Below are 25,679 nucleotides of genomic sequence, written 5' to 3' on the forward strand. Positions count from 1 at the left end.
ATCTGGTCCCACCCACCACTGACACTTGACTCCTCCCAGGAAGGATGCCCAGAAGGTAATGCAGTCCTTAGACAGAAAGAGCCACCAGGACCCTTCAAGAAGGAGACTCGACTCCATTCACGAGGTTGCAAGACTTTACATCTCTTTGACAATTGATGCATCTCAAGCCTAGTGAAGACAGACTCAGAATGCTTACCAACTAAAGAGGGGCAGGCAAGGGGGGAAAACACAGAATGGATTGAGTAACCCACAAGAGGGCATGATTGAGTGGTTGATACCCTGAACAATTGGTTGCCAACCTTGCTTGCTGATTCTGGATACACTGTCGAAAACAAAATGGCTTCTCTCACTGGACTCCTCATCCCATTCAGACATTGGAGCTATTTTTTTATTTTTATGGGCAGCCATAGAACACGCCGAGTCCACACAAAGACCACCACTGCAGCTTAGCAAACCCTTTATTTATATATGTGTGTATATGCATGAGTGACTGGTTTTGTGTTCCATTTGGAGGTGTTTTTTAGGAGCAAAGAGCTGGACTTGTTTGGGAAGTTTGTCTGTGCAAATTTGATCCTTCCCACAAGGCTTCCTGCCACCATAGAAAGAGGATGCGCCAACTACCTATCTTGAAAAATGCTGAGATACCCTTGCATGACTCGCCTTAACTTGCTCCTTCCTTGCAAAAAAAAGAAAAAGAAAAGCAGAACCCTTGCACATAGCCTGTGCATATTAAGATTGAGTCTATCAATGGCAATAAACCACCATAGCTAAGAAGGACCACGTCCTGTTCAGAGGCAGTAGATCTACTCCAGACAAATGGAATGAAACCAACCCAGGGAGTTCAAGTTGTCTGCTGCTGGAAACAGAATTCTGGGTTTTGGTGTGATCCGATGAGGCAGTTGTGATGGTTTCCTTGGTCCAAGCATTGCAGACACAAGATGCACCTTTCCCTACAATCTACGGATAACCCAACAGAAGCATTTGATGCTGTTTCCCTCTGTCCATTGCCAAAGACTCCTGCCAGCTGCCCCTTGCTAAAGAACATTCCGTACTCTTTTCCTGGCATGTGGGAGGCAGAGGTCCTTGCTGCTTCCTTGGCTAAAAAGAATAATGTGGCATCCATTTTTCTGTTACTTCTTCATAACCACTAGTCTCAGCACTCATCCAAGGGTACTGAAATCTTACAAGCTTTACAAAATGAGAACACCCCTTCCCCAACACACACACACACACAAATTGGGGAGGGAACCCCACTAAATTAATTTGCAATTCCTGATTAGCAGGCCAAAGTGGAATGTACTTGGCACGGGAGGTTCGGCAAACCGCTAGGCTTTGAAACTCCTCTGAAAATCTACGTTGCAAATGGCTGCCGTTGCTCGTCCCCCTTCCTTGCCCCTGTGAGTTCTTCTTCCACCCCTTTCCGATACGGCTTTCGACGCTGTCGCCGTGGCAAGGGAGAGCAAGCGTATGGCCTCGGGAGGCCCTGCCGATTGCCCTCGTCGGGCTCTCGGCCTGCTTGGTGCGTGAGCGAGACGCGGAGCCTACGTGCGCCCTTTGAAAGTGTTCATGCAGGTGTAGCTCCCGGAGAACTTGTGGATTTCTTCGAGTGCCGCTTGCGGGAGGATGCTGCAAGAGAGGAAGGCAAGAGAGGGTGGGTCAGCCAGTCCACTGGAGGCAGAGCAGAGGACAGGCAGAGCAGACAGGTGCACTGGACACTGAAGGACTGGGTAATTTGTTTTTATTTTACGCTTTGCAAATAATGTGAAAAGAAATTCATGGAGGAGAGAGCTGTAGGTGGCTTCTAGCCATGATGGCTACGCAGTTCCTACACAGTTAGAGGCAGCAATGCTTCTGAATACCAATTCCTGGAAAGTGCAGGAAAGGGGAAGGGCTCTTGCGCTCGAATCCTGCTTGCTGATTTCCCACAGGTTAGCCACTGTGAGAAGAGGATGCTGGACTGAAGGATAGCTCAGTTGATAGAGCATGAAACACTTAATCTCAAGGTTGTGGGTTCAAGCCCCAGGTTGGGCAAAATATTCCTGTACTGTGGGGAGTCGGACCAGGTGATCCTTGTGGTCCCTTCTATGATTCTATGACTAGATCAGCCACTGGCCTGATCCAGTAAACCTCTCCTTATGTTCTTATGTTCAGTTGTTGCCCATACGCCTCTGGGCCAAGTTAAAGGGCCTTGCATTAATGTACAGGGCCCTACACACACACACACACACACACACACACACACACACACACCCCTTCACATTTATGGAAATACGTGCAACTTTTGGTGATGGGTTCCCGCTTCTGGGACAATCTCACCATCTCAGGGTGTTCATCTCACAGTTCAAGTTGCTCTGCAACTCACTGTGCTGACATTTTGGCACAAGCTCTTTGTGGAACCGAGAGAGCTGCTGGGCCTTGGTTTTCCCTTCCCTACTCATCATCGAAGATGCACACAAGGAGAGGCAGCAAAAGGCGCTGCCCTCCATCCCTGCCAGTTGCAGCCTCAGATGTTCATGCATGGCTTGGGACGTTCTGAAGGGGGAATAGCTGTGTGGTCTGCAGGACTGGGCTCACCATTCATGTGGAGGATTTTCAGTGCCAAACTCTCCAAGATTCCCCCTTCAGACCTTCCTTCACAACACATGAAGGTTGAGGGTGGAGGTAGGAGATGATGAGGGCAGGGTTGGTACCTGCAGCCCCTCAATCTCCCCCCATTCATGCTCCGTCTTGCCAGGACTAGATTTGGAGAGCTAGTGTGGTTTAGCTGTTGGGACAGCCAGAATAGGCTCTGGAATAGCCCACAGGAGACCAAGCTTCAAATCCCTCACTTGGCCATAAAGCTCACATGGTAACCTTGGACCAAGCCACCATTTCACAGGCTTGTTGATAAAAAATAGGGAGGAGTCGGAGAGCCAACTTGACCTCCTTGTATCACTGAACAAATAAAATAAAAATGGATGTGGAGCAGCAGGCCGCACCTTTTCAAGATGATCAGGATGTGCATTGTCCATGGCAGCAGGAGGAAAGCTTGGTTCTGCTGAACAGCTTCTACTGTCCTCCGAGCCACCGTCTCTGGCTTTAGTGGAGGGAAGAGGTTGGGGAATCTGGAAAACAAAACACAGTCCTGTTTGTTCACCTCTACCGTTAGGCGGAATGAAGCAGCTGCCTCAGGCTTTGGTGGACAGAAAGTGGCGCTGAAAAAACGTTCTGTCTCCTTGTTTTTAAAAACTGCATTGATATTTTAAAAACGTATACAGTGGTACCTTGGTTCTCAAACGCCTTGGTACTGAAACGCTTTGGTTCTCAAATGCTGAAAACCTGGAAGTAAGTGTTCCAGTTTTCAAATGTTTTTCAGAAGTCGAACATCCGATGCGGTTGTTGGTTATTGTTTCGGGGGCACCTGCACCAATCAGAAGCTGCGCCTTGGTTTTCGAACATTTCAGAAGTCAAACGGGTGAATAAGTTTGGGACTTTTGTTTTTACTATTTATTTTGAAATTTTGTTTTTGAGGCTTTTTCAGTTAATTCATTTTTGTGACTGTGTGGAACCCAGTTCAGCTACTGATTGATTGATTGTGTGACTGCGGAAATGGATAAAAGCCCCCCATCCAAACAATGACTATCATCAGCGCAGGTAAGATTTTTTTTTAAATTATCATCTACAATACTGTCTTATTTATTTTATAGTACAGTACATTATTACTGCTTTCATTTCATGGATCAATGGTCTCGTTAGATAGTAAAATTGATGTTAAACTGCTGTTTTCGGGGTTGTTTTTAAAAGTCTGGAACGGATTAATCCATTTTGCGTTACTTTCTATGGGAAAGTGCACCTTGGTTTTGGAACGCTTTGGTTTTGGAATGGACTTCTGGAACGGATTAAGTTTGAGAACCAAGGTACTGTACTGTACTGTATATTGCATTATCCAAACCACTTACATGATATCCTTCAGCTGTAGATTGAATGTTGCCGGGCTGCCCCAGGATTTCCCACCCTTGCTCCTTCATAAATGCACGATCTACCTCTTGCATCGCCAACCAGACCTGTTTTTGTGGCTGTCTGCACTGACCTGATCCGCATGCCTTGAAACATCTCTGTGCTGGTGTGGAATGGCAGGACAGTGGTTGCATTTACTCCAGGACAGTCCAAGAGACCCAGCGTCAAGCTCTCCATGAAGGCAAAAGAGGAGGCTTTGGAAGTGCAATAGTCAATAGCCCCAGGGATGGCAGACAAGGCCAGGATAGAATTGAGGCAAACAATGTGCCCTTTCTGGAGTTCCAGCATCCGTGGCAAGAAGGCCTTTGTGGTCTATGGGCAGAGAGAGAACAACCTTGGTTCACATATCATGATCATTGGTAACTGCTGTTAATTACAGTCACACCTCAGGTTACAGACGCGTCGGATTGCACGATTTTGGGTTGCGCATCGCGCCGAACCTGGAAATACCAGAACGGGTTACTTCCAGGTTTCGGTGCGTGCACATGTGCAGAAGTGCTACATCGCGCTTTGCGCATACACAGAAGCACTGATTCGCAACCAGTGCATGCGCAGACGTGCGGGTCACAGGTTGTGAACACTGCAGGTTGCGAACGTGCCTCCCGCACGGATCACGTTCGCAACCCGAGCGTCCACTGTACTTGATTTATGTACTACTTGCACACCGAAATAGCTTCTTAGCAGGTTACAAGTATAAAATAAAACATAAAATACCCGTGCCTAACTGAAACGCACAATAAAAACCCTCCCACGAAATCTTCCGCAACTACAATATGCAACGGGATAAGACCCATTGAAAAGAAGAAGCATGAAAAGAGCCACCAAGGCAATTAGATCAGGAAGTTCAAATTTAAGGGGGATGCTGGTCTTTAACCAAGTGTGTCTTCAAGAGCTGGTGGAAAGCGAGAACCAGTGGGGAGGGCTCCTATATTTTCAGAGAGGAGGACACTGCACAACAGTGGTGCCACCAGTTGGAAAAGCCCACATCTGTGTTACTGTAAGTTGGCAGCCATGGCAGGGATGGTGTCAGAGATGTGGTGGGAGGCACCAGCTGGGGAACCCCCAAGGGAAGAAGGCTCAGAGCCTGGGGACTGGAGGTGGGATGATGATAAGGGGCTAGAGGGAGAAGCGGGAGGAGGGTTGGAAGCTGAAGAGGTCATAGGGTTTGGTGAGCAGGAAGAGGCTGTGGCAGAGAGCAGTCCAGAAGCAGAGGCAGAAGCAGAGGCTGGAGAAGAGGAGGCCCAATTGGCAGAGATCATGCAGGCTGCTGAAGAAGCCATGGAGTCTCCCCTCATGCTGCAACCAGCTCCCCTCCCTCCCTGGTCTCCCAGAACCAGAAGAGAGATGAAGAGTGTGGAGCAAAGTCAGGCACAGTGGCAATGACTCAGATTGCTTGGGAAGGACCTGGGTGAAGAGAGGACTTAGGGAACTGTGCGAAGGCGGGGACCTTCATTCCCAACAACTGTCTCATAGGGACAAGATCCACCAGGATGAACTGCTGTGCTCATTAGGCCTGGCCTCTGGTGTCAACCTGGTTTCCTTGAATAAAGAGAACTTCACTGACGCTGTGTGATTTACTGCCAACTTGCTCCTGACTCCAACCCTGACTGATGGGAAAGCTGTGACCCTCCAGGAACTGCTGGACTCCAACTCCCATCATCCCTGACAATTGGCCATTTCTGGCTGAGGCATGATGGCAGTTGGAGTCCAGGAGGGCCACAGAAGCCATCCCCTTCTTCTTTTCAAGAGACCTGCTTCTTCTTTGCAAGTCACAATTCCTCATGTAGGATGGAGCTGAGATATCAGGCAATTGACCACAGGCGGAAATGCATTGGGTAGCGAGAGATAAGGAGCTCCCCAATGCCCAATCTAATTGACAATTGGTAAAAAAAAAAAGAATTAATTAATTAATCACCCCAGGTTAGATCAGGGGCAAGAAAAGGAAAATCTACCCAGCAGTAGAGACTAATTAAGGGATGTCTAAAAGAGCATCACATGCCTAAAGCATCACCCGATGGTGCTTGGTATTAATTTCAGTAGGTAGCTGGAATCTTCCCCCCTGCACACACCTCCCCGCTCCCCACTGTTTTTCCTGGCAGGTTTGCACGCCGGGCTGATCTTCCCGAATTCGGCTGAGCCATCCCTCGGAGCAGCCAAGATTTCGCTGGCTGCAATTCCCTGCTGTCACTTCCAAGCCTGAGAACGTGGGAGAAAGGATGGCTTCGTACCCAGAACTGTCCCAGTGTGTTGATGTGCTGTGATTTCAGCAGTGCGTCATCGTCGCTCTCCATCAAGCTCTTGCCATGAACAACGGCTGCGTTGTTCACTAGGATGGTGATATCCCCGACCTGGAGAGGAGAGAGGGGAGAAAGGAGAAGCCCCCAGTCAGTGGATGAGCCCTGCAAGATCTGACCAAAGGTGCATTGAGCTCAGTCTTTTGTTTCCCAACAGTAAACATATTATGCATCCTTATACAGATTCCATCTAGCTCAGTATTGTCAGCAGTTCTCCAGGGTTTCAGACAGGACTCTCTCCCAACCCTACCTGGACACACCGGGGATTGAACCTAGGACCTTCAGCATTCAATACATGTGCTCTTCGGCTACAGATGCTCCACATGAAGCTGCCTCATGTTATATTAGAGCTCAGTATTGTCTACACTGACAGGCTGTGGTTCCCCTGGGTTTCAGGCCTTTCTCAGCCCAATCCAGAAATGCCTGGGACCCTCTGTAAGCAAAGGTGATGCTCTTCCACTGAACTTATGGAACTGCCCTTAAAAAGAAAGCAAGATTCCAGTCTGCATTGTTTACTGCCGGCATATTTGCAAAGCGAAGCAGGGTTGAGTACGGTTTCTGATGGATTCCATCCCACTGACAAACAGCTCTTAATGTCAGAAAGGTCCCACCCTTTGGAGCAGTGGAAACAAGCTTTCTCCATCTTTCATGTGACGGCCCTTCAGAAAGTTGAAGGTGGCTCTCCTCTCAATCTTCTCTTCTCTAGGCTAAGGACCCTCAACTCCCTCAACTGTTTCTCATAAGGCTTGATTTACAGACCCTTTATCATCTTGGCTGCCCTCCTCTGCACCCTCTAGTCTGCCAATATCCTTCTTTAACTGGTGCCTAGAACTGGACACAGTACTAAGGGTGTGGTCTTCCCAATACAGAATACAGCGGTACTCTGACTTCCCTTGAGCTGAGCAATATACTTCAGTTGATGCAGCCTAGATGAGCTTTTTTTGCTGCTGCATCACACTGTGGGCTCACATTGAATCCTATCTCCTGCGGTATTCACTGTCCCTCCCAGTTTGGTGTCATTTGAGAATTTGATAAGTTTCTTCACCAAACGTACCTTTTCACGGACGGCTTTGGCCTGTCGGTAAACCTCTTCGCGGTTGCCCACGTCACAGATGAAGTAATGGCACTCTGTTCCCATCGCTCGGATCTCCTCCGTGGTTTCTTTTAGGCACTTCTCCGTCCGACCCCACAGGATAATCTGCAAGAAGATGGCTCTTTAAGAATCATTGCCCAGTGACATCCAGTTGCTTTGAGAATGCTTCACCAGTGCAGCTTCATCCCCACCAACCCCAGTGTCCACCCTGCCAGCCCAGCGCCTTTTGTTTCTCTGCTTGCCTTCTCACTCACAACCAGCCAGGGGGTAGCTGCACCCATCATTGGCTCTGGTTCCACCTATTGTCCATCTCCCCGCCTTCCCTACCAGTGCCAATTGTAACCTTAAGGCTTGATTATGGTACCATGCTTCATGTGGGACTGCCCAAGTTTCTAACCACAGCCATCATGTTACTCAGATGCTGAGTTTCACTGGTTTCTGATTTGCTACTAGGGGAGGTTCAAGATAGTTGTGTTAATCCACACAACTTGGGCTAAAGTAATAATATAATAATAATAATTTATTATTTATACCCTGCCCATCTGGCTGGGTTTCCCCAGTCACTCTGGGTGGCTTCCAACAAAAGATTTAAATACCGTAATGCATCAAACATCAAAAGTTTCCCTAAACAGGGCTGCCTTCAGATGTCTTCTAAAAGTCTGGTAGTTGACATCTGGTGGGAGGGTGTTCCACAGGGCAGGCGCCACTATCAAGAAGGCCCTCTGCCTGGTTCCCTGTAACTTGACTTCTCGCAGTGAGTGAACCACCAGAAGGCCCTCGGCGCTGGACCTCAGTGTCCAGGTAGAACGATGGGGGTGGAGACGCTCCTTCAGATATACTGGACCAAGGCCATTTAGTACATGCGTGCGCTGGTTATCTCCTGCTTGGACTACTGCAACACACTCTACGTGGGGCTACCTTTGAAGGTGACTTGGAAATGACAACTAATCCAGAATGTGGCCGCTAGACTGGTGACTGGGAGTGGCCACCGAGACCATATGACACTGGTCCTAAAGGATCTTCACTAGCTCCCGGTACATGTCTGAGCACAATTCAAAGTGTTGGTGTGGTGCTGACCTTGAAAGCCCTAAATAGCCTCAGACCAGTATACCTGAAGGAGTGTCTCCACCCCCATCGTTCTGCCCGGACACTGAGGTCCAGCGCCGAGGGCCTTCTGGCAGTTCTCTCCCTGCAAGAAGTTACAGGTAACCAGGCAGAGGGCCTTCTCGGTTAGGGCGCCCGCCCTGTGGAACGCCCTCCCATCAGATGTCTAGGAAATAAACAACTATCTGCCTTTTAGAAGACATCTAAAGGCAGCCCTGTTTAGGGAAGTTTTTAATGTTTCATTATGGTTTTATATTTGTTGGAAGCTGGCCAGAGTGGCTGAGGTAACCCAGTCAGATGGGCAGCATATAAATAATAATAATTAACAACAACAACCACCACCACCACCACAACAAGGACTGCCCAATTCCTTATGCTCCACCTCAGTCACTGAGATCCTCTGATTCATTTGGCCATTTCTAAAGATCAGTCTGGGAGGCCCTGCCCTCCCTGCCAGTGGAAGTTTAGCAGGAATTGTACCTGTCTTCTTTTATATGTCTTCTGAAATCTGCATTGTTTAGGCAGCCATTTGCATCATCATTATTTTGTCCTTTTAATTGCTGCTTTTATGGATCATCTGCTGATTTTATTCCTATGTGTTGTACTCCACCCTGCTATATTTTTTTTATTAAAGTGTGGTTTATAAAAAACTAAATAAATCAGTCAAAGCCCTTGCTACAGTAGACAACCGTTCCCTGCCATGATATCTCTCACACCTTTAATATCAGTGAAATAGACACATCCCACCCCCAATCCCTAAATAAGCACTGGAGTTTCTGTATTTGTGTTGGGCAGGCAGGAAGAAGCACTGGAAAACCCGACCTCTGTCTAGGGCTGTAGTTTTCGGATGTGATAGCTTCCCATCCTGGAACCCATCCAGTCCTCTTCTCTCTCCCCCCCCCCACCTTACCCCTCCTCAGCTGCTGGCCTCCCTCCCTCCTGCAAGAGACACGCTCTCCTTTTCAGAAAGTTACTGACCAGAAAATTGTCGAGGGCAGCAGCTCAGCGAGGCGGTTAATCCCTGCTGTGGAAGGCTGGCGCTGTGCAGAAGCTTCCTGCCCTGTTGCTACTCTAGGTGACCTCAATCCTTGGCAGCCAGGTGGAATGCTTCGTTGTGCCATCCCAGGAGAAGGTGGGCTGCCAGGGGCTGGGGTCAGCAGCGAGCGGCCTCCCGCCCACCTAGGATGCCAGCGCTGGATGGCGGAAGGACTCTGCTGTTGCACTGTAATTAGCTACAGGTTGCTAACTGCCTCAACCCCCCCAAATAGCAGACCGAGAGGGGCTCCGCACCGATGCCATTCTTTTCCCTTCCCATGCCAATGCAATGGGTGGCATGACATCATCGTTCAGGGTGGTGCTCTGCCACCAACCCCATTTGCCTTCTGTGGTTGGCGTCAGCAGAGGAGGAGCAATGTGCAAACATCGCAGCGCACGGTTGGGTGTTTTGTTGAAAAAATGGCATCCTGATTTATTGTAAAGATGCCGAAGGCAACATTTGTCTTTTTTTTTTTTTTTTTAGTCTGCATTTTGGAAAACATGTATACAGAGGTACCTCGGGTTAAGAACTTAATTCGTTCTGGAGATCCGTTCTTAACCTGAAACTGTTCTTAACCTAAAGCACCACTTTAGCTAATGGGGCCTCCTGCTGCCGCCGCACGATTTCTGTTCTCATCCTGAAGCAAAGTTCTTAACCCGAGGTACTATTTCTGGATTAGCGGAGTCTGTAACCTGAAGTGTCTGTAACCTGAAGCGCCTGTAACCTGAAGTGTCTGTAACCTGAAGCGTCTGTAACCTGAAGCGTCTGTAACCTGAAGCGTCTGTAACCCGAGGTACCACTGTATAAATGTGTTTACAGTGTTATGTATTGTTCTTTGTTTCTCTTTCTTTTTTTTTTTTTTTTGGTAAAATTCAATAAAAAGTTAAATTTAAAAAAAAAGTAATGTAAATTTGGGTGTGGGGGACCTTTTTCTAAAAGAAAAAGGTGCAAAGAAAAAAATGCAAGGAGTACAGGCAATAGATAAACAGGGTGGGAAAGGTTTTGTTGGAGACAAGCAGATGAAAGAAAGGATGTCCAGGAGGAATACATACCAACAAAAGTGGCCTCTGCAATAAATGTTGCATAGACTTATAGAAATTCAGAGTTGGATGGTACCCCAAGGGTCATCTATTCCAACCCCCTGCAATGCAGGAATATTTTGCCCAACATGGGGCTCGAACGCATGACCTTGAGATAAAGAGTCTCATGTTCTACCAACTGACCTAGTTGCCTAGTATGCTTCCTATGTAATGTGCCAGCCAGTCAGCCATTTCCCCTTCCAAGATACTCCATTCCATTCCCCCATATTTTTTTTTCATTTTGCTCAACAGTTAGCATCCTGTGCCCCATATAAGCCCCATTTTAAAACAGCTGCATTGGTTGCCAGTTCACTTCTGGACCCAGTTCAAGGTGCTTGTTGGTGCTTCAAGCCCAAAATGCATATATTAGTGAAAATAACATATGAAAAAGTTTTATAGTAGGGGAAAGTGCATTGCAAGTGTCTGTTAGCCAGACCTGTATTAAAAATTGTGTCTGTTGGGAGAACTGTACACTTAAAATGCTAGTGAATTTTAATGAGGATGTGGGTCTGTTTGTTTTTTAATATTAAAAAATGTGAATTTGCTCCAGAGATGTGGAGACCTGAATTTAAGACTGGAAAAATGAGAAGCAGAGAGAAAGCAATGCTACCAGATCTGCCTGCCCTTAATGGGCACTTCATAACTCTTGAAGCCAGGAAGGATCTGTCAGCCCGGGCCACACAAAGGTAGTACCTGTTGACAAAAGGGTAACAGCTTGAGCAAGCGCAAACAGTAGCTGAAAGAGAGCAAAGTTTGTGTTCAGTCATGGAAGAAAGGGACTGGGTGAGGTCAAATTTTGTCCCTTCTTTTCAGCTGCCTGCAGCTAGGGGTTTGCTTAAATGTAATACTGATAACCAAGACTTTGATTCGTCCTGGTGGGAAAAGTTGCTGAGAGACATGTGAATGTTATTAAAACTTATATATGTTGTCCTCTCGGCCACAGCCAGAATGGCCAGTGAACATAAGAATTTAAGTGTCCTGCAGGCCCATCTAGTCTGGCACTCTGTTCTCACAGTAGCCAAGCAGATGCCTCCATAGGAAGCCATTGAATGGGATCTGATTGTAGCAGAGCTATAAATAGTAAAAATGGCTTGTGATTAATGTGCATTCACATTGCATTCCATGCTCTGATGGCTTCCAGACTGGACTTCTTCTTTCTTCTTCTCTGGCGATCACTCGTAGCCTAGTAAGATCATCTTCCATAAACACAGTTTTAACAGTGAGTCTAAACAAAACAAATTCCTTCCAGTAGCACCTTAAAGACCAACTAAGTCAGTTCTTGGTATGAGCTTTCGTGTGCATGCACACTTCTTCAGATACACTCCAGTGTATCTGAAGAAGTGTGCATGCACACGAAAGCTCATACCAAGAACTGACTTAGTTGGTCTTTAAGGTGCTACTGGAAGGAATTTGTTTTGTTTTGACTATGGCAGACCAACACGGCTACCTATCTGTAACTTAACAGTGAGTCTGTAAGTGACTGTGGAGGCCAATTCTGGATTCACACATCCTTCCACAGTGGGGACAGAGGTTTCCGGGCAGGAGTTGATCACGGTGAAGGTTTGCCTAGCGTGCCTTCCTCTTAGCTCATTTCTCCCTTTCGTCCTGAGTTCAAGTGTCTTCAAAGCCCATGACACCTTTGGTAAAGGCTGTTGGAGTGCTCACAGGCCAGTGTTTCCCAGTTTCCCAATTTTTCCAATTGGAGTGCTCACAGGCCAGTGTTTCCCAGTTGTCGATGTTTATACTACATTATTTTAGATTTGCCTTGAGAGAGTCTTTAAACCTCTTTTGTTGACCACCAGCATTACGCTTTCCATTTTTAAGTTCGGAATAGAGTAGTTGCTTTGGAAGACAATAGTCAGGCATCCAAACAACATGACCAGTCCAATGAAGCTGATGTTGAAGAATCATTGTTTCAACACTGGTGATCTTTGCTTCTTCCAGTACACTGGCATTAGTTCACCTGTCTTCCCAAGTGATGGGTAATTTTTTTCAGGGACACCAGACTGGACTACTACAGTGTGCTCTACATTGGGCTGCCTTTGAAGATAAGGTCATCACAATTGTCCTGCTGGGGCATGTCAATGGCCCATCTAGTCCAGAATCCTGTTCTCACAGTGGTTGAGCAGATGCCTGTGGGAAAACTGCAAGCAGGACCCATCCAAGAGGCCACTCTCCCCTCCTGTGGTTTCCAGCAATTGGGATGCAGAAGCAGCATCGCTACCTCTGCTCACAGAGGCAGAGTATAGCCATCACGGCCAGCCTTAGCCTCCATGAGAACAGGGTTGATGGGAGCTATAGTCCATCAAGATCTGGAGGACCACAGACCATGCTAAGCTAGATGGACCAGTGCTCAGACTCCATATATAAAGCACCATCATCCCTTCCCAGAATAGCTCTTTTTTAAAAATAATAATAATAATAATCCAAGTCATGCCAGATTGGCATGTATATATAAAAAAGAGATTTGGCAAGCTTTTGTGCAAGGGAGATATGTGAAAGGTTGACCATTGTCCAAGGCTTGGAGAGAAACCCTTTTGAAGCTTGGAGTCTGACATTAAGAGGCCTCTTAATGACACCTCTGAGAAACTACGGTAAACACCGTTGGGCCAGAGGCAAATCTTTGAGCATTAAAGATAATGGAAAGCAAACAGCGAGAGGTGTCGGCAGAGAATGGAAAGATACAGTGACGTATTTTGAGAAGGATAGGGGAGTTCCTTCCATTGGATTCCTAATCCCTGGGATGAAACAGGGTGGCGGCAAGAGAGCAAAGCAAATTCTGCATGCTAAACTGTTAAACCTACGAGACCCAGTGCTTCCCCCGCCCCCGGGGGGGAGAGGGTGCGCGTACTCAAGGGTATGTAGAACTGGAACCTATTTTTTTAATTGTTAAAAAAGTGTGGCATTTACTGTAACAACTTCATGGTAAGCAATCCAATACAGTGGTACCTTGGGTTAAGAACTTAATTCGTTCCGGAGGTCCGTTCTTAACCTGAAACTGTTCTTAACCTGAAGCACCACTTTAGCTAATGGGGCCTCCTGCTGCCACCACGCGATTTCTATTCTCATCCTGAAGCAAAGTTCTTAACCTGAGGTACTATTTTTGGGTTAGCGGAGTCTGTAACCTGAAACATCTGTAACCTGAAGCGTATGTAACCCGAGGCACCACTGTACTGTCAGAACAACCTGGAATGGCCAACTCATTTCATGTCAAGGTTCTTCTTGAGGGTAAGTTTGATACTATTACACTGGATGTAGTAAAATTCCTCTCAGAGGCAGTAAAAATCAGAAATCAGTATGTATAGGCTAAAGCTCCTCTGTTGGCTAGCAAGGCCAATCTTACACCTTAATGACTGTTGCTATATACTATTGTTGTACTATATACTATATATATACTAATATACTATATACTATATACTATTGTTGCCTGGCGTGCTCTGGTCCATGGGGTCACGAAGAGTCGGACACGACTAAATGGCTAAACAACAACATATACTATTGTTGTACTATGTATTTTGTGTCTGTGGACCGCAATAAAGCTTTGTGTGTTCTCTATGCCATGTCTAACCTTATAACCTTCTAATGGGTCATCTCTTACAAGCATCAGAGCACAACTAACAAAGCTGTTATGGTATTTGTACAGCGCAGTGTTAAGTTTGCCACTAGCGTACCATTCTTGTGTCCATGACATGCTGCTGAATATACTTGCTTAAAATAAAATAAAAAACACCACCGTCCCCAGTCTGGAACAGTCTCTGGCGGTGCGACCAGCCTGCAAAGAGTTCAAAGGAAAGAGGAAGAAAGTATTGTTGTCATGCTTGCTTGTCGATGAGAGCAAAAATTGCTGGGCTGCAGGGTTCCTGATTCAAGTGTCTTGCAGCTGCTGAATCAAAGCAAAGAAAGAAAGAAAGAAAGAAAGAAAGAAAGAAAGAAAGAAAGAAGATTTGGGGGACCAGTAGTCGGAAGCCACTTCTCCCTTCACAGTGCTTGTTCTGTGTGAGGGATAAACAAAATTGTCATGATGTCATAGGTTGGGGGGGGGGACTGCCTGACCAGCCGATGAACCCTGAGCCACAAAGGAGGTAGTGGGTGCCAATTCTCTCAAGCAATCCGGATGTGCTTACACACACACACACACACACACACACACACACACATATCAAGGATCCTTGATTGCCAGGCTTCCCCTTACATATGCAAATGTCCTCCTCTGCAAACCCGACTTTCAGATGTCAAAACATTATTTTGGATAAGTCAGAGGAATAGCGTTGAACAGCGGAGAACCACATCTCACGAGGATTTGCCTTCCACACAAGCAACTCCAGTCCAGAAGGTGGTGGACTCACCTCCGGCAGAGGTTTTTAAAATAGAAATTGGATGGCCATCTGCAGGGGATTCTTTAGCTGTGGTTCCTGCATTGTGAGGGGTTGGAAGAGAAGTCCCTGGGGGGTCCCTTTGAACTCTATGACTCTGTGAAATATTAACAGGCAAGGAAATGCTGGGGAGACAGAATAAATTGTGGTGTGAATGCAGCCCCAGATAATCTCTCCAGATGGCAACAATACCATAATATTGTGGAAGCATCAGAGAACAGCTAATAATGAGGAATGACCAGTGGATGGTCCACAGCTAAGGCCTTATTACTGCATCTATGACATGTTGCAGAAGACAACCACAAAAAGCCCTAATTCCCTGGCTATGTTTTCTTTTCTTAAAAAAAAAATCTAAACAAAATTATTTCTGTGTGTGTTCACCCCCAGGTTGCAAATATAGCTACATTGGCATTGCTGGGAGTGCAATGGGATGTATTTAAGAAGCTAGAGGGTAGGGGGAAGGGCAGCTACACAGAGGACCCCAAGCTAATTAGAGATGCAATTTATGGCAGACTGGAAAAAGCAACAACAACAACAACAACCCACCAATGACCCAAGCCCTTTAAACTCCACTGAAGGTAGCCTTCCATTGTGAAGTCTATTAATTAGAATCAATTTAATCCCTGCTGGGACAAAGGTCAAACTCTGTGAGTCTGACCTTTCTTAGCTGGCTTCAGCATCATCAGCTGCTGACTTCTACACTGCCCAGGCCCATCCCACATTTTTCTGCACACATTCATGAAAATAACACACCAACTGCATCCTCTTGGGGACACTGCTTGGAAAAGGCAAGGCAGCATACATTAAGCAAAATTTGCATTTATATGCTGATGAATTTTCATTGTGGCTTTTTTATATAAAATAAACAGAATCACAAAATCCCTGCAGAAATATGAAGAACTGAAAATTGGAAAAAAAACGAGAAACCAAAAGTGACAAGAGTGTTATTGCCAATGTCAGCCCTACTCATGAGTAGACCCTATGAAATTAAGGATCCTGACTCATTTGGGTCCATTAATTTCAAAGGTTCTCCTCTCAGAGAAACGTAGCTGGATTCTGCCCATGGGAAAGATTTTGTTGTGAATCCTGTACACGCAGAAATGGAGAGAAGTACCAGCTAAGGAGAAATGGCTTCAAAAGTTAATGGACTATGCGGAAATGACAAAAATTGACAGCAAAAATAAGAGGTAAAAGAGATGAACTGTTTATGGAAGAGTGGAGAACCCTTTCCGGACTAGTTGAAGTACTGTTATAGTCAAATGAAAACACGGACAAGGTTCAAATTATGGGCAGCGGGATGAGAACAACGATAAGTGAAATAGAGGATAATTGTATTAGAGAAAAGAATGTCATATAAGGGTGGGGAGTCAAAATTCTAAGAGAAACATATATCAAAATGTAAGCAAATTTGTAAAATCTGTGAAAATCAATAAAAATTTGTCTGAAAAAAGAGAAATATTTCACTGCGAAGGGCCACCACCTCAGTGTCTCCATCCCAATGGAAAGAAACTGGATGGCCCACGCTGCTGCTGTGAGTCAGCTTCCCACCCTTCTCTCTCTGCCCTCTTCCTCTCTCTTCCTCTTCTTGTTAGGCTAATACTTCTTGGCCTCCCTCCAGAACAACGCTTGAAGATTGGCTTAAGCTTAATCAACAGGAGGCACAGCTGCCCACAAGAAGCAGTTGAGCAAAATCACCGGAGTTACATAATTGTCGTGGAAGAGAAACTCCATACGGAAACCACATGAAACAGGTGGTAGGGACTCAACAAGAGCCGCAAGGGAAGTGAAATTCGCTTTGAGAAGCAGGGCTTGGACAGAGACGCATGCCCTCGGAAGAGCATGTGAGGACATGGCGAAACAGGCAGAGGAAGGCTCAGGAGCCCGGTGGGTGCTGAGAAGCTTATGGGGATGCTCTGGAAGGTGCAGTGTGCAACCGATGCTGAGAACCTCTTGACAGCAATGCTCAGAGCTCTCAGCAAGAGCGCTGTACCTGAACACCTTGGAGCAGTGATAGCCAGGCTTCTCGTCTCCACAGACCACTTGGAAATAACCTACACTAGGGCTGGAGAATCTTTCTCAGTCAGACGGCTGCATTTCCTACTGGGCAACCTTCCAAGGGCTGTGTGACATTGCTGGTGGGCGGGGCCAGAGACAAAAGTGGGCGGAGCAGCAGGTGCAAATTTACCTTTGCTTAGTAAGCAAATTTCTATGCTCTATCCCTGATCCAGACAAGCACAAGCCGCTATTGTCATTCAAGGACACATTCCAGCCAGGCAAAAACACTCAAATAAGGTGCAAAGCAGGACAGCTGGGCGTGACCTGGGGAGATTCCATGGGGCCTGATAGAGAAGCCTAGAGGCACATCTGAGGTTCCCAACCCCAATGTACACAGAGCTCTGTGAACTACTCAAGGGACTGATCCACTTCGTATCCAGTAGGGTTGGGTGATATATCCATATATTGTCTAAAAACCGGTTTGAACTCCATATTGTGATATCAGTCTCATAATTTCTGACCTGGCAATATATCACAAATCATGATGGGTTTGTGCTAGGCAAAAATCACAATGCTGGGAAAACCCTGAAGCCAGCCAATTCCTCTACATAGCTCCATCCTTATTTCAGACATTGTGATATATCAGTATATCACGATTTTTAGCTGGTGATATAGCACGAGGTTGAAAACCAGATATTCCCCAGTCCTAGTATCCAGGTCATTCAAGGAAGCACCCACACATACAAAGTGTGGCAAAATATTCTCTCTGGCTACCCTTTCTCTCAGAGGCCCAAGCTGTCCTCTGTCAGGATCTGTGCTTCTTCCTACTGCAAAACAGCCTGCTTGCTTTTCCCCTCACTCTCCAACCTTTCCAGCATAACTACATACCGTATTTTTTGCTCTATAAGACTCACTTTTCCCCTCCTAAAAAGTAAGGGGAAATGTGTGTGCGTCTTATGGAGCGAATGCAGCCTGCACAGCTATCCCAGAAGCCAGAACAGCAAGAGGGATTGCTGCTTTCACTGCGCAGCCATCCCTCTTGTTGTTCTGGCTTCTGAGATTCAGAATATTTTTTTTCTTGTTTTCCTCCTCCAAAAACTAGGTGCGTCTTGTGGTCTGGTGCGTCTTACAGAGCAAAAAATACGGTACTTGCTTTACCTCCTGCGATAACCCCTCTGTCACTCCAGCCAGCTAAAGCAGAGTCCTCTAGCCAGAAGAAGGGGAAGCTTGGCTATTGCTAGCCTGCCTTGTTCCAGTGATCCGGAGTGCACGTCTCGTTGTGCCAAATCCGTTAATCCAGATTCGACTTCTCCCCAGTTTCTCTGCTGCAATCGCTAACACACATTAGTGAGTCCCATGGGTTTGGTCTCCGCTGAATCCTCAGCCTGTCAGCCCTGGGAACCCTGCCACTGGGTCCCAGTGGCCAGCACTGTGCTACTGGTGACCTTTCTCCTCCTTGGGCAGCTTAAAGAACCACCCTCTGCCACCCACCCAGTTAGGATGAAGGGTCAGTCTGCTTGGGAATAAGGAAGGTTGCCAGAGGTGGTAGCCGGTCACCCTGGTAATCTACTACTGCAGAAGTTGCCAGTTCCCAGAATGGCTGGCTGGCTTCTTCTGGTCTCCTTCCTCCTACTGCTGGACCAACTCTTCATCCCAACAGAAGAAGATACAAGACTTTTGCAACCCACTCTGCCTTTCTCTTTTACACCTCCAACACTGGTGGTGGTGGAGTGGAGGAAGGGTGAAAAGTGGGGGGATAATCATAAAAGGCTTTTGACGAGTTCTAAGGGAAGGGGGTTGTTTTGGCAAGGAGACTGATTGGGTGAACAAACCAAGCAAAGGTGGCAGCCCCTGGTATGTACAAACGCCCATATGTGCACGGTATAAAAATACCGATGATAAATAAACAGCAAAGAGTGTACTGAGCCTGTAAATCACAAATGCAAACTGTCAGTCAGCTGCACAGCTCGTGAACGCACTCCCTATTTCCGTGCAAGCTGGAACAAGATTGGCATCTCTGCCGTTTGGAAGCACGAAGGGGTTTTCCCCACCACAACGTGTGCGCACACGCCAGCACAGGGCCCCACCTCCTGAAATTCCTGCCGCCAATCAAAAGCAACAGAGTCGTCCCCTTTCTTCTGGTGTCACCCAACCAGATTCCCCAGTTCGGTTGCTTTGGCCTCCCGTTCAGTTTTTAAAACGCTGCCTCTCACTTGCACAGTCAAGTGTAGCTGGCTTTGCATGTCAGAAATCCCAGATTTGACGCCTGTGTCAACGGACCTGGCTGTCCAGAGCAGACAATACTGGGTTGAATGAACCAACGAGCTTACTTAGGGCATCCCCAGATGTCCTTTTCATTGAAAATTTATGATGATTGGTGCTCATGATACAATTGGGGGAGGGGGTCATACCTGATCCCACTTTCAATGCTGTTTATGCAGACAGAAGTTTCAGGTGGGTCACACTGCTTCATTCCCAATTGGTGCATACCTTGTAACTTCTTGCTGAAATCCCATAACTTTTCATACTACAAATGTTTTGGGGCTGCTGTTGCTGTTTGTCCCACTTTTGTTGTGCTGTAGCACCTCCAAACAGCAATTTTGTGGCAGCATCGAGGAAGCACAAACGAAAGCAGAACAAACCCACCGCTAATGCATTATCAATGAGTCGAGCACGTGTTGCAGGATACAGTGGTACCTCGGGTTACATATGCTTCAGGTTACAGATGCTTCGGGTTCCAGACTCCGCTAACCCAGAAATAGTACCTCGGGTTAAGAACTTTGCTTCAGGATGAAAACAGAAATTGTGCCCCAACGGTGCGGCAGCAGTGGGAGGCCCCATTAGCTAAAGTGGTGCTTCAGGTTAAGAACAGTTTCAGGTTAAGAACGGACCTCCAAAATGAATTAAGTACTTAACCCGAGGTACCACTGTACACCCACAGCGAAACACCAATCGGGAAGGGTCCTTATAATGCAAATCTTTTGAGAAGCTCCCCCTACTGGTACGGACTGCAACAAACAAGCCTTGTCTAATGATCCCCTGGCATGCAACCAGCCCAGTAAGCAGTAATGAGACTCCGTCAGTTCTATGTAGGATTATTTACACTATGTAGCCTATGGAAAGACTGCATTATCCAGTATCCCCATCAAGCTAACTAAGGAACTGGCCATCCAGCCCTTCTTATAATTTGTAGTTAACATGGAGGCAGGGGTGCCACTGGAGCAGGACTCTGGGATAGAAGCTCAGAGTCCCACTCCCTCGGCTTTCCACATCTGGAAGCGTATCAATATATAGTCTTACCATTTGAAGATACACTGCCCAGCCCCTCTGAGACCAGAGTTTAAATTTACCTGTCACCACCACTTAGCTACAAGATGTGGCGATGACTACTGGCTTAGAGGATTCAGCAAATTCATTTTCATAGAATCAGAATTGTACAGTTGGAAAGGATCCCAAGGGTCATCTGGTCCAATCCTGAATACTTGTCCAATGTGGGGCTCAAATCCATGACTCTGAGATTAAGAGTCTCATGCTCTAAGGACTGAACTATCCCAGAGGTTCAATGGTCAAATTGTGGTGGTGCAGTTATTGCCTTTGCCCCTAGATTCTGAGCTTCCAAGAAGCCTCTCTTTGCAGACTGTGTGCAAATGGACAAGACAGACTTTCCACAGAGTTCTTCTTATGTCAGAACCCCAAGACAGGCTAGTCCCAAACTTGCCTTTGTTCCGAAACCCACTGCATTCCGTCAAGCCACATCAAAGGGCAGATTGCCTCTCTGGGCATGTGCAAACTACACTCCCTTCACCTCCCGGAAGCCACAACCTGCTGCCACATGCTCCAGATTATGGAGTGGTTGCATAATCAAGGGAGGGAGGACTTCAGGCTTTTTGGCCCCCTCCCAACCCCCAAATCCACCCACACAAGGGTCAGGTACAAAACGACCAGAACTGCAAATATTTAAAGCACATTTCAAAACACACGACTTCCTCCAAAGAATCTTGGGAACTGCAGTTTGACAAGGGTGCTGGGAATTGTAGCTCTACAATGAGTAAACTGCAGGTCCCAGGACTCTTGGGAGGAGGGAAGTCTTGTGCTTTAAATGCATGGTGTGTCTGAAGCCATAGGTTTAGGATTAGAGGGTGGTATTCACCTAAGTTGAATTCTATGGACCTTACTTAATCACGTTATTTAATTTCAGCGGGTATACTGTGAGTAAATGTAAGCCCAGGAACTAGTTTTGCATGTACCCCTTCCATGTAAAAGTCATTCCTGTTTACCCCAAGGGAGGGAGTCTATTTGGCTGTTGACAACGTAGAGCAGTCGAGAGTCAGAAATCTTTGCTGATTTGCTATTAACTACCCATTTACCGGTAGCTCCAGATCTGCCATCTGCCACCCATGGAAATAAAAGTTTGCACATATTCCTGACACCCTAGAGCCCCTCTCCATTTAGCAAACAAACCAGACAGCCGTAATGGTCTGGCTGCATTCCACTGGGCCGTGGGGTGTCATTCAGCTCAATGAGAGCTGGATGTGGGAGGTCTACCCCTCCCTGGGCGTGACTGCTCCCTTATCATCTGCAAGAAATATTGCTAGCGGTGTGTGGGCTGAGGGAGGCAAATCCCTTACCCAGGCTGTACATGCAGTGTGAAAACTGCCAGGCAGAAAGAAAGCTTAAATCACCTTGACAGAGCACCAATGGGACATGTGTGCTATAAGCCATGCAATCCTATGCATGTCTATACAGAAGAAAGTCATATTGAGTTACATAGGAAACTGCCTTATACCAAGTCAGACTATTGGGTCCATCTAGCTCAGTATTGTCTGCACTGACTGGCAGCGGCTCTTCCAGGCTCTCAGGCAGAAGCCTCTCCCAGCCCTACTTGAAGATGCCTGGGATTGAACGGGGGATCTTTTGCACCAGAAGGGTGTGCTCTACCACTGAGCTTTGGTCCTTCCCTTAAAAAATAAAGCAGAGTTCTAGCCCTCATGGTTCTGAAAAAAAAGAGTTTGGTTTAAATAGGAAGCTGCCTTATACAAACACAGACCATTGTCCATCTGGCTTATTATCATCTACACTGACTTGCAGAGGCTATGCACAGTTTCAGAAAAGGGTCTTTTCCTACCACTACCTGGAGATGCCAGGAACTGAACCTGGGACCTTCTGCTTGCAAGGCAGATGCTCAGCCACTGAGCTACACAGTTCTTCCAGGAGCTGCTTAGGACCACAGCCTTAACCTCTGCATGACACATGGCTCAAAAACACAGTGCGTGCATGATCACATAAGGCACATGGTGCCCACAAGAGTTTGCAAATGCACCCTACTACTGGGCTGCAGTTCAGTAGTAGAGCATCTGCCACAGAAGGTTGCCGGTTTGATCCCCAGCAAAGTGGGGAGAAACTGCTGCCTGAAACCCCAGACAGCCACTGCCAGTCAGTGTAGGCTGAGCTAGATGAACCAATGGCCTGACTGGGGATATTATCCTTCCTGCATTATCTGGAAGCCATAATCCATACATTAACCGTGTAATCTAGATTAATATTCCTCATATTGTAGTTGAAGGGTGGACAAAAAGAGTGGCTTGATGAAGACCATTTAGGGAAACTGCAGCAGGTTGGACTAGATGATGCTTCGGGTCCCTTCCAACTCTCAAGGATCAAATTAAATTAAGTCTCTAGGATCAAATTAAGGCAGAGTTGAGATCTGAACTGGGAGCTACCCAATTCATAGCCAGTGATGCTGTAAAGTGATTTTAAACCTGCATGCACAGACACATTCCTTTAGATGGCATAGTGGACTGCTTTACTTGCTTCAGGTGTAGTGGTTAGAGGGTCTGACTTAGGACTTGAGAGACCAGGGTTCAAATCCCCATTTAGCTCCCTTGGGTGACCTTCCAAGACTGTCTCTCATCCTATAATCACAGGGATGTTGTGGAATTAAATGGGGAGTGTGGTAGAAATTAAGTTAATGAATAAATAAAATGTGGCAAGCCAGCCCACCTGAGTTTTGGGTGTGGGGCCAACTGATCAGAGATCTGTGGCATCTCCCTCATTGCAGGGCACTGTCCCTAATTTAGGCTGCATCCTAAACATGCCTTCTCAGAAGCAAGTCCCATTGATTCAGTGGGGCTTGCTCTCCGGGTTAAGTGGGTTGAGAATTGCTGCATGAGCCGCCAGATAAATTGGAGGCGGGGGGGGGGGACGGACTGGAAAGTAGCTTCAAGAGGAGGCTCCTTCTCCTCCCCTCAGAACCCCAAGTTAAGTGGGATTAGGAATGCACCCTTGACCATTAGGCTGCCCTGCCTTCATTGCACAATCCCTGCCACACCAATGCAAGTAGAGAAGTTGGGAGGTGGTGGGAGAGGCAGCTTCAGGTGTGCTTCCCCTGCCCCACTCCCAGATTAGGAGTGCAGCTTTAGGGTTGCAGCCAAGGCTAGTCAGTGAGAGCCAGTGTTGGCGTACTGGTTAGAGTGTCAGACTAGGACCTTGGCAGAGCAGGGTTCAAATCCCTACTTGGCCATGACACTGATTTGGAACCACTCACTGTCTCTCCACCTAATCAACCTCACAGGGTTGTTGTTGTTGTTGTGTATTAAATGAAGAAAGGGAGAACCATGTAGGCCCCCTCATGTAGCTTGGTTAGAGAGAGAGAAAAGGTCGGGTATCAATGCAATAAACAAACAGCAGACCCATTCAGGCTAAAGGGCGCAACTAACAGGCTCACCCATTTCCACGAATCTACTCCGAGTAGAATTCAGTGGGCCTGTAGGCTAACCCTTAAATTGCAGGGTCCCTTTACCGCAAGGATGCCAATTTGAATAAAATATTTTGGGGGTCCAGGTAAGACCCACGCGGTGTAATCAATCACAAGGCACGATACACACACACCATTTGAATGGCAATGCCCATCAACTTTAGGGGGGGCAGGCACCCTCAAATATTTTATTGTGGGGTGGCGGGCAAAGTCTCCTCGGCCTCTAGGAGTTGGCTACGATGCTTCACCGATGCAAGCAGAGAGGTTGGAAGGGGGACCTGGAAGGCAGCTTCAGGTTGCCCCCCCCCCCCCGCTCCCCAGCAGGCGCACGCACCCAGCCTTCAAGTCATTGCCATCCATTATTCCCAGCCTCTCACCTTGCGGGCGCCGCGTCTGGCGAACTCCTTGGCCAAGTAGCGCCCGATGCCTCGCCCTCCTCCGGTGATGAGCACGCTGTCCCCGGCCAAGTCGCGGAGTTTGCTGGGGAGCACCGTGGACGCCGCCGCCTTGGCTACCAAGCAAAGCATCCGCACCGGGAAGAGCAGCAGAGCGCCCAGGCGTCTCCAAACCATCCTCTTTGGGTTGGGGGGTTACGCACGAAGAGTCCGTCGAGAAGGTGGGGTGGGGAAGGGGGAGCACGGCGTCCAGAAGTGTGTGTTGGATCCTAGGCAAACGTACCTCCACCCAGCCAAACAAAAAAAAAAAAAAAAAAAAAAAAAGAAAAAAAAGGGGGGGGGGGGAGAAGATGGGTTGCGCGAGCTTGCGCGCAAAAGTCCGCTCTGGCGTTGCACGATTTTCTGGCTTCCTCGGTCGGACTTCCTCGCAGGTGGGTAGAGAATCCAATGGAAAGCCGCCGTCCTAGGTACGCTTTACCCGGGCGCCAGCCGGCTTAAAAACGGAGCTTACTTCCGAGTACACATATAGATGTATAAATATAGATACACAGATCTTGCGCTGGGGCTCTCCCAAAGTGCCAAGCAAGAGCAGCCGCGCTGAGGAGCGGGAGATCTCAAAACAAACAGCTCGGGAGAACTTTCCAGAGTTGCTGGGCGATCCGGATCCCGGAGAGGATCGAGCCCGTTTCTCCGCTTTCGCGAAAGAAAACTCCTTGTTTCCTTTGGAGAGCGTCCTGCCGTCTAAGCCGGGCTGGAAAGCCCCCCAGAAGCTCTCCGAGGCGGCGGCGTCTGCATGGGGAGCCGGCAGCGCTTTTCCAGACAGCTCATGTCTATTCTGGGGAGTTCAGGAAATTGCTTCTCGGGGAAGGGGTTGGAAAAAAAGAGACTTTTGGAAGGAGTTGGCTTTAAAAAAAAAAACAGTGACGGGGGGGGGGGGAGGCTCAGGGCAGCGCGCCGGGGTCCCTCCCCCTTCTATACATACGCTGCGTAAAGAAAACTCCCCGCCGCCTTTGCCCGCCTCCGCCTCCTCCTCTGCTTTTTCTTACGCAGACGCGAAAAGAAGTGGCGGAGAGCCTTGGCCGCTTCTTGTTTGCTCCGGAGCCGCCGATCCGAGGCAGGGAAGGAGTCCGACTCGCGTTGCCTGCCTGCCTGCCTGCCTGCCTGCCCGCCTCCCTCTCGGCGACCTCTGGCTGCTCCTCCTGGGACACTTTCTTATCTTCGCGGCGCGGCTCCCTTGCCCTGGGAGCAGGTTTTATACCCTATTAAGCCTGATTGACAGTTAAAGTATTGTTGGAGGTTGGGGTGGGGGGGAGAGGGAGAGGGAGACAGAGAAGATCTCCTTGCTAGTGGCTAGCTGGGCTCGCTCCCCTCCCCCAAGCAGCGTCGCGCATACACGCACATACACAAGCACAAACACGCAGGCAACTTTAAAGCGCGAGTCAGGCTCTCGGCTGCATCCTCCTCCTTTCCAAGCCTGCAAGCCGGGACTTGCTGGATGCCACGTTGGGCCTGCGCAAGCTGTAATTCAAGTACTTTGTAACTGAGAGGCAGCGGCAACAG

The 25,679-nt window shown here is 47.7% G+C and overlaps 1 protein-coding gene across 2 annotated transcripts; it reads right to left on the bottom strand.

Annotated features, from left to right (window-relative positions):
• Window positions 1-440: 440 nt before the first annotated feature.
• DHRS3 (dehydrogenase/reductase 3) lies at window positions 441-25,587 on the bottom strand. Of its 2 annotated transcripts, none has more exons than XM_081871306.1 (6): window positions 24,102-25,587; window positions 7,345-7,488; window positions 6,225-6,344; window positions 4,070-4,308; window positions 2,979-3,104; window positions 441-1,626 (listed from the first exon to the last, which is right to left on the bottom strand). In XM_081871306.1, the coding sequence occupies exons 1-6, from the start codon at window positions 24,294-24,296 to the stop codon at window positions 1,542-1,544; spliced, it is 909 nt and encodes a 302-aa protein (XP_081727432.1). In that variant the 5' UTR covers window positions 24,297-25,587; the 3' UTR covers window positions 441-1,541. The 2 variants fall into 2 exon arrangements, with proteins under 2 accessions (XP_081727432.1, XP_081727433.1); XM_081871307.1 differs by lacking the exon at window positions 24,102-25,587 and adding an exon at window positions 9,466-9,486.
• Between the last annotated feature and the right edge of the window lie 92 nt (window positions 25,588-25,679).

This window comes from Podarcis erhardii (genome assembly GCF_964252035.2).
Source record: "Podarcis erhardii genome assembly, chromosome: 7".
Taxonomy (NCBI): Eukaryota; Metazoa; Chordata; class Lepidosauria; order Squamata; family Lacertidae; genus Podarcis; species Podarcis erhardii.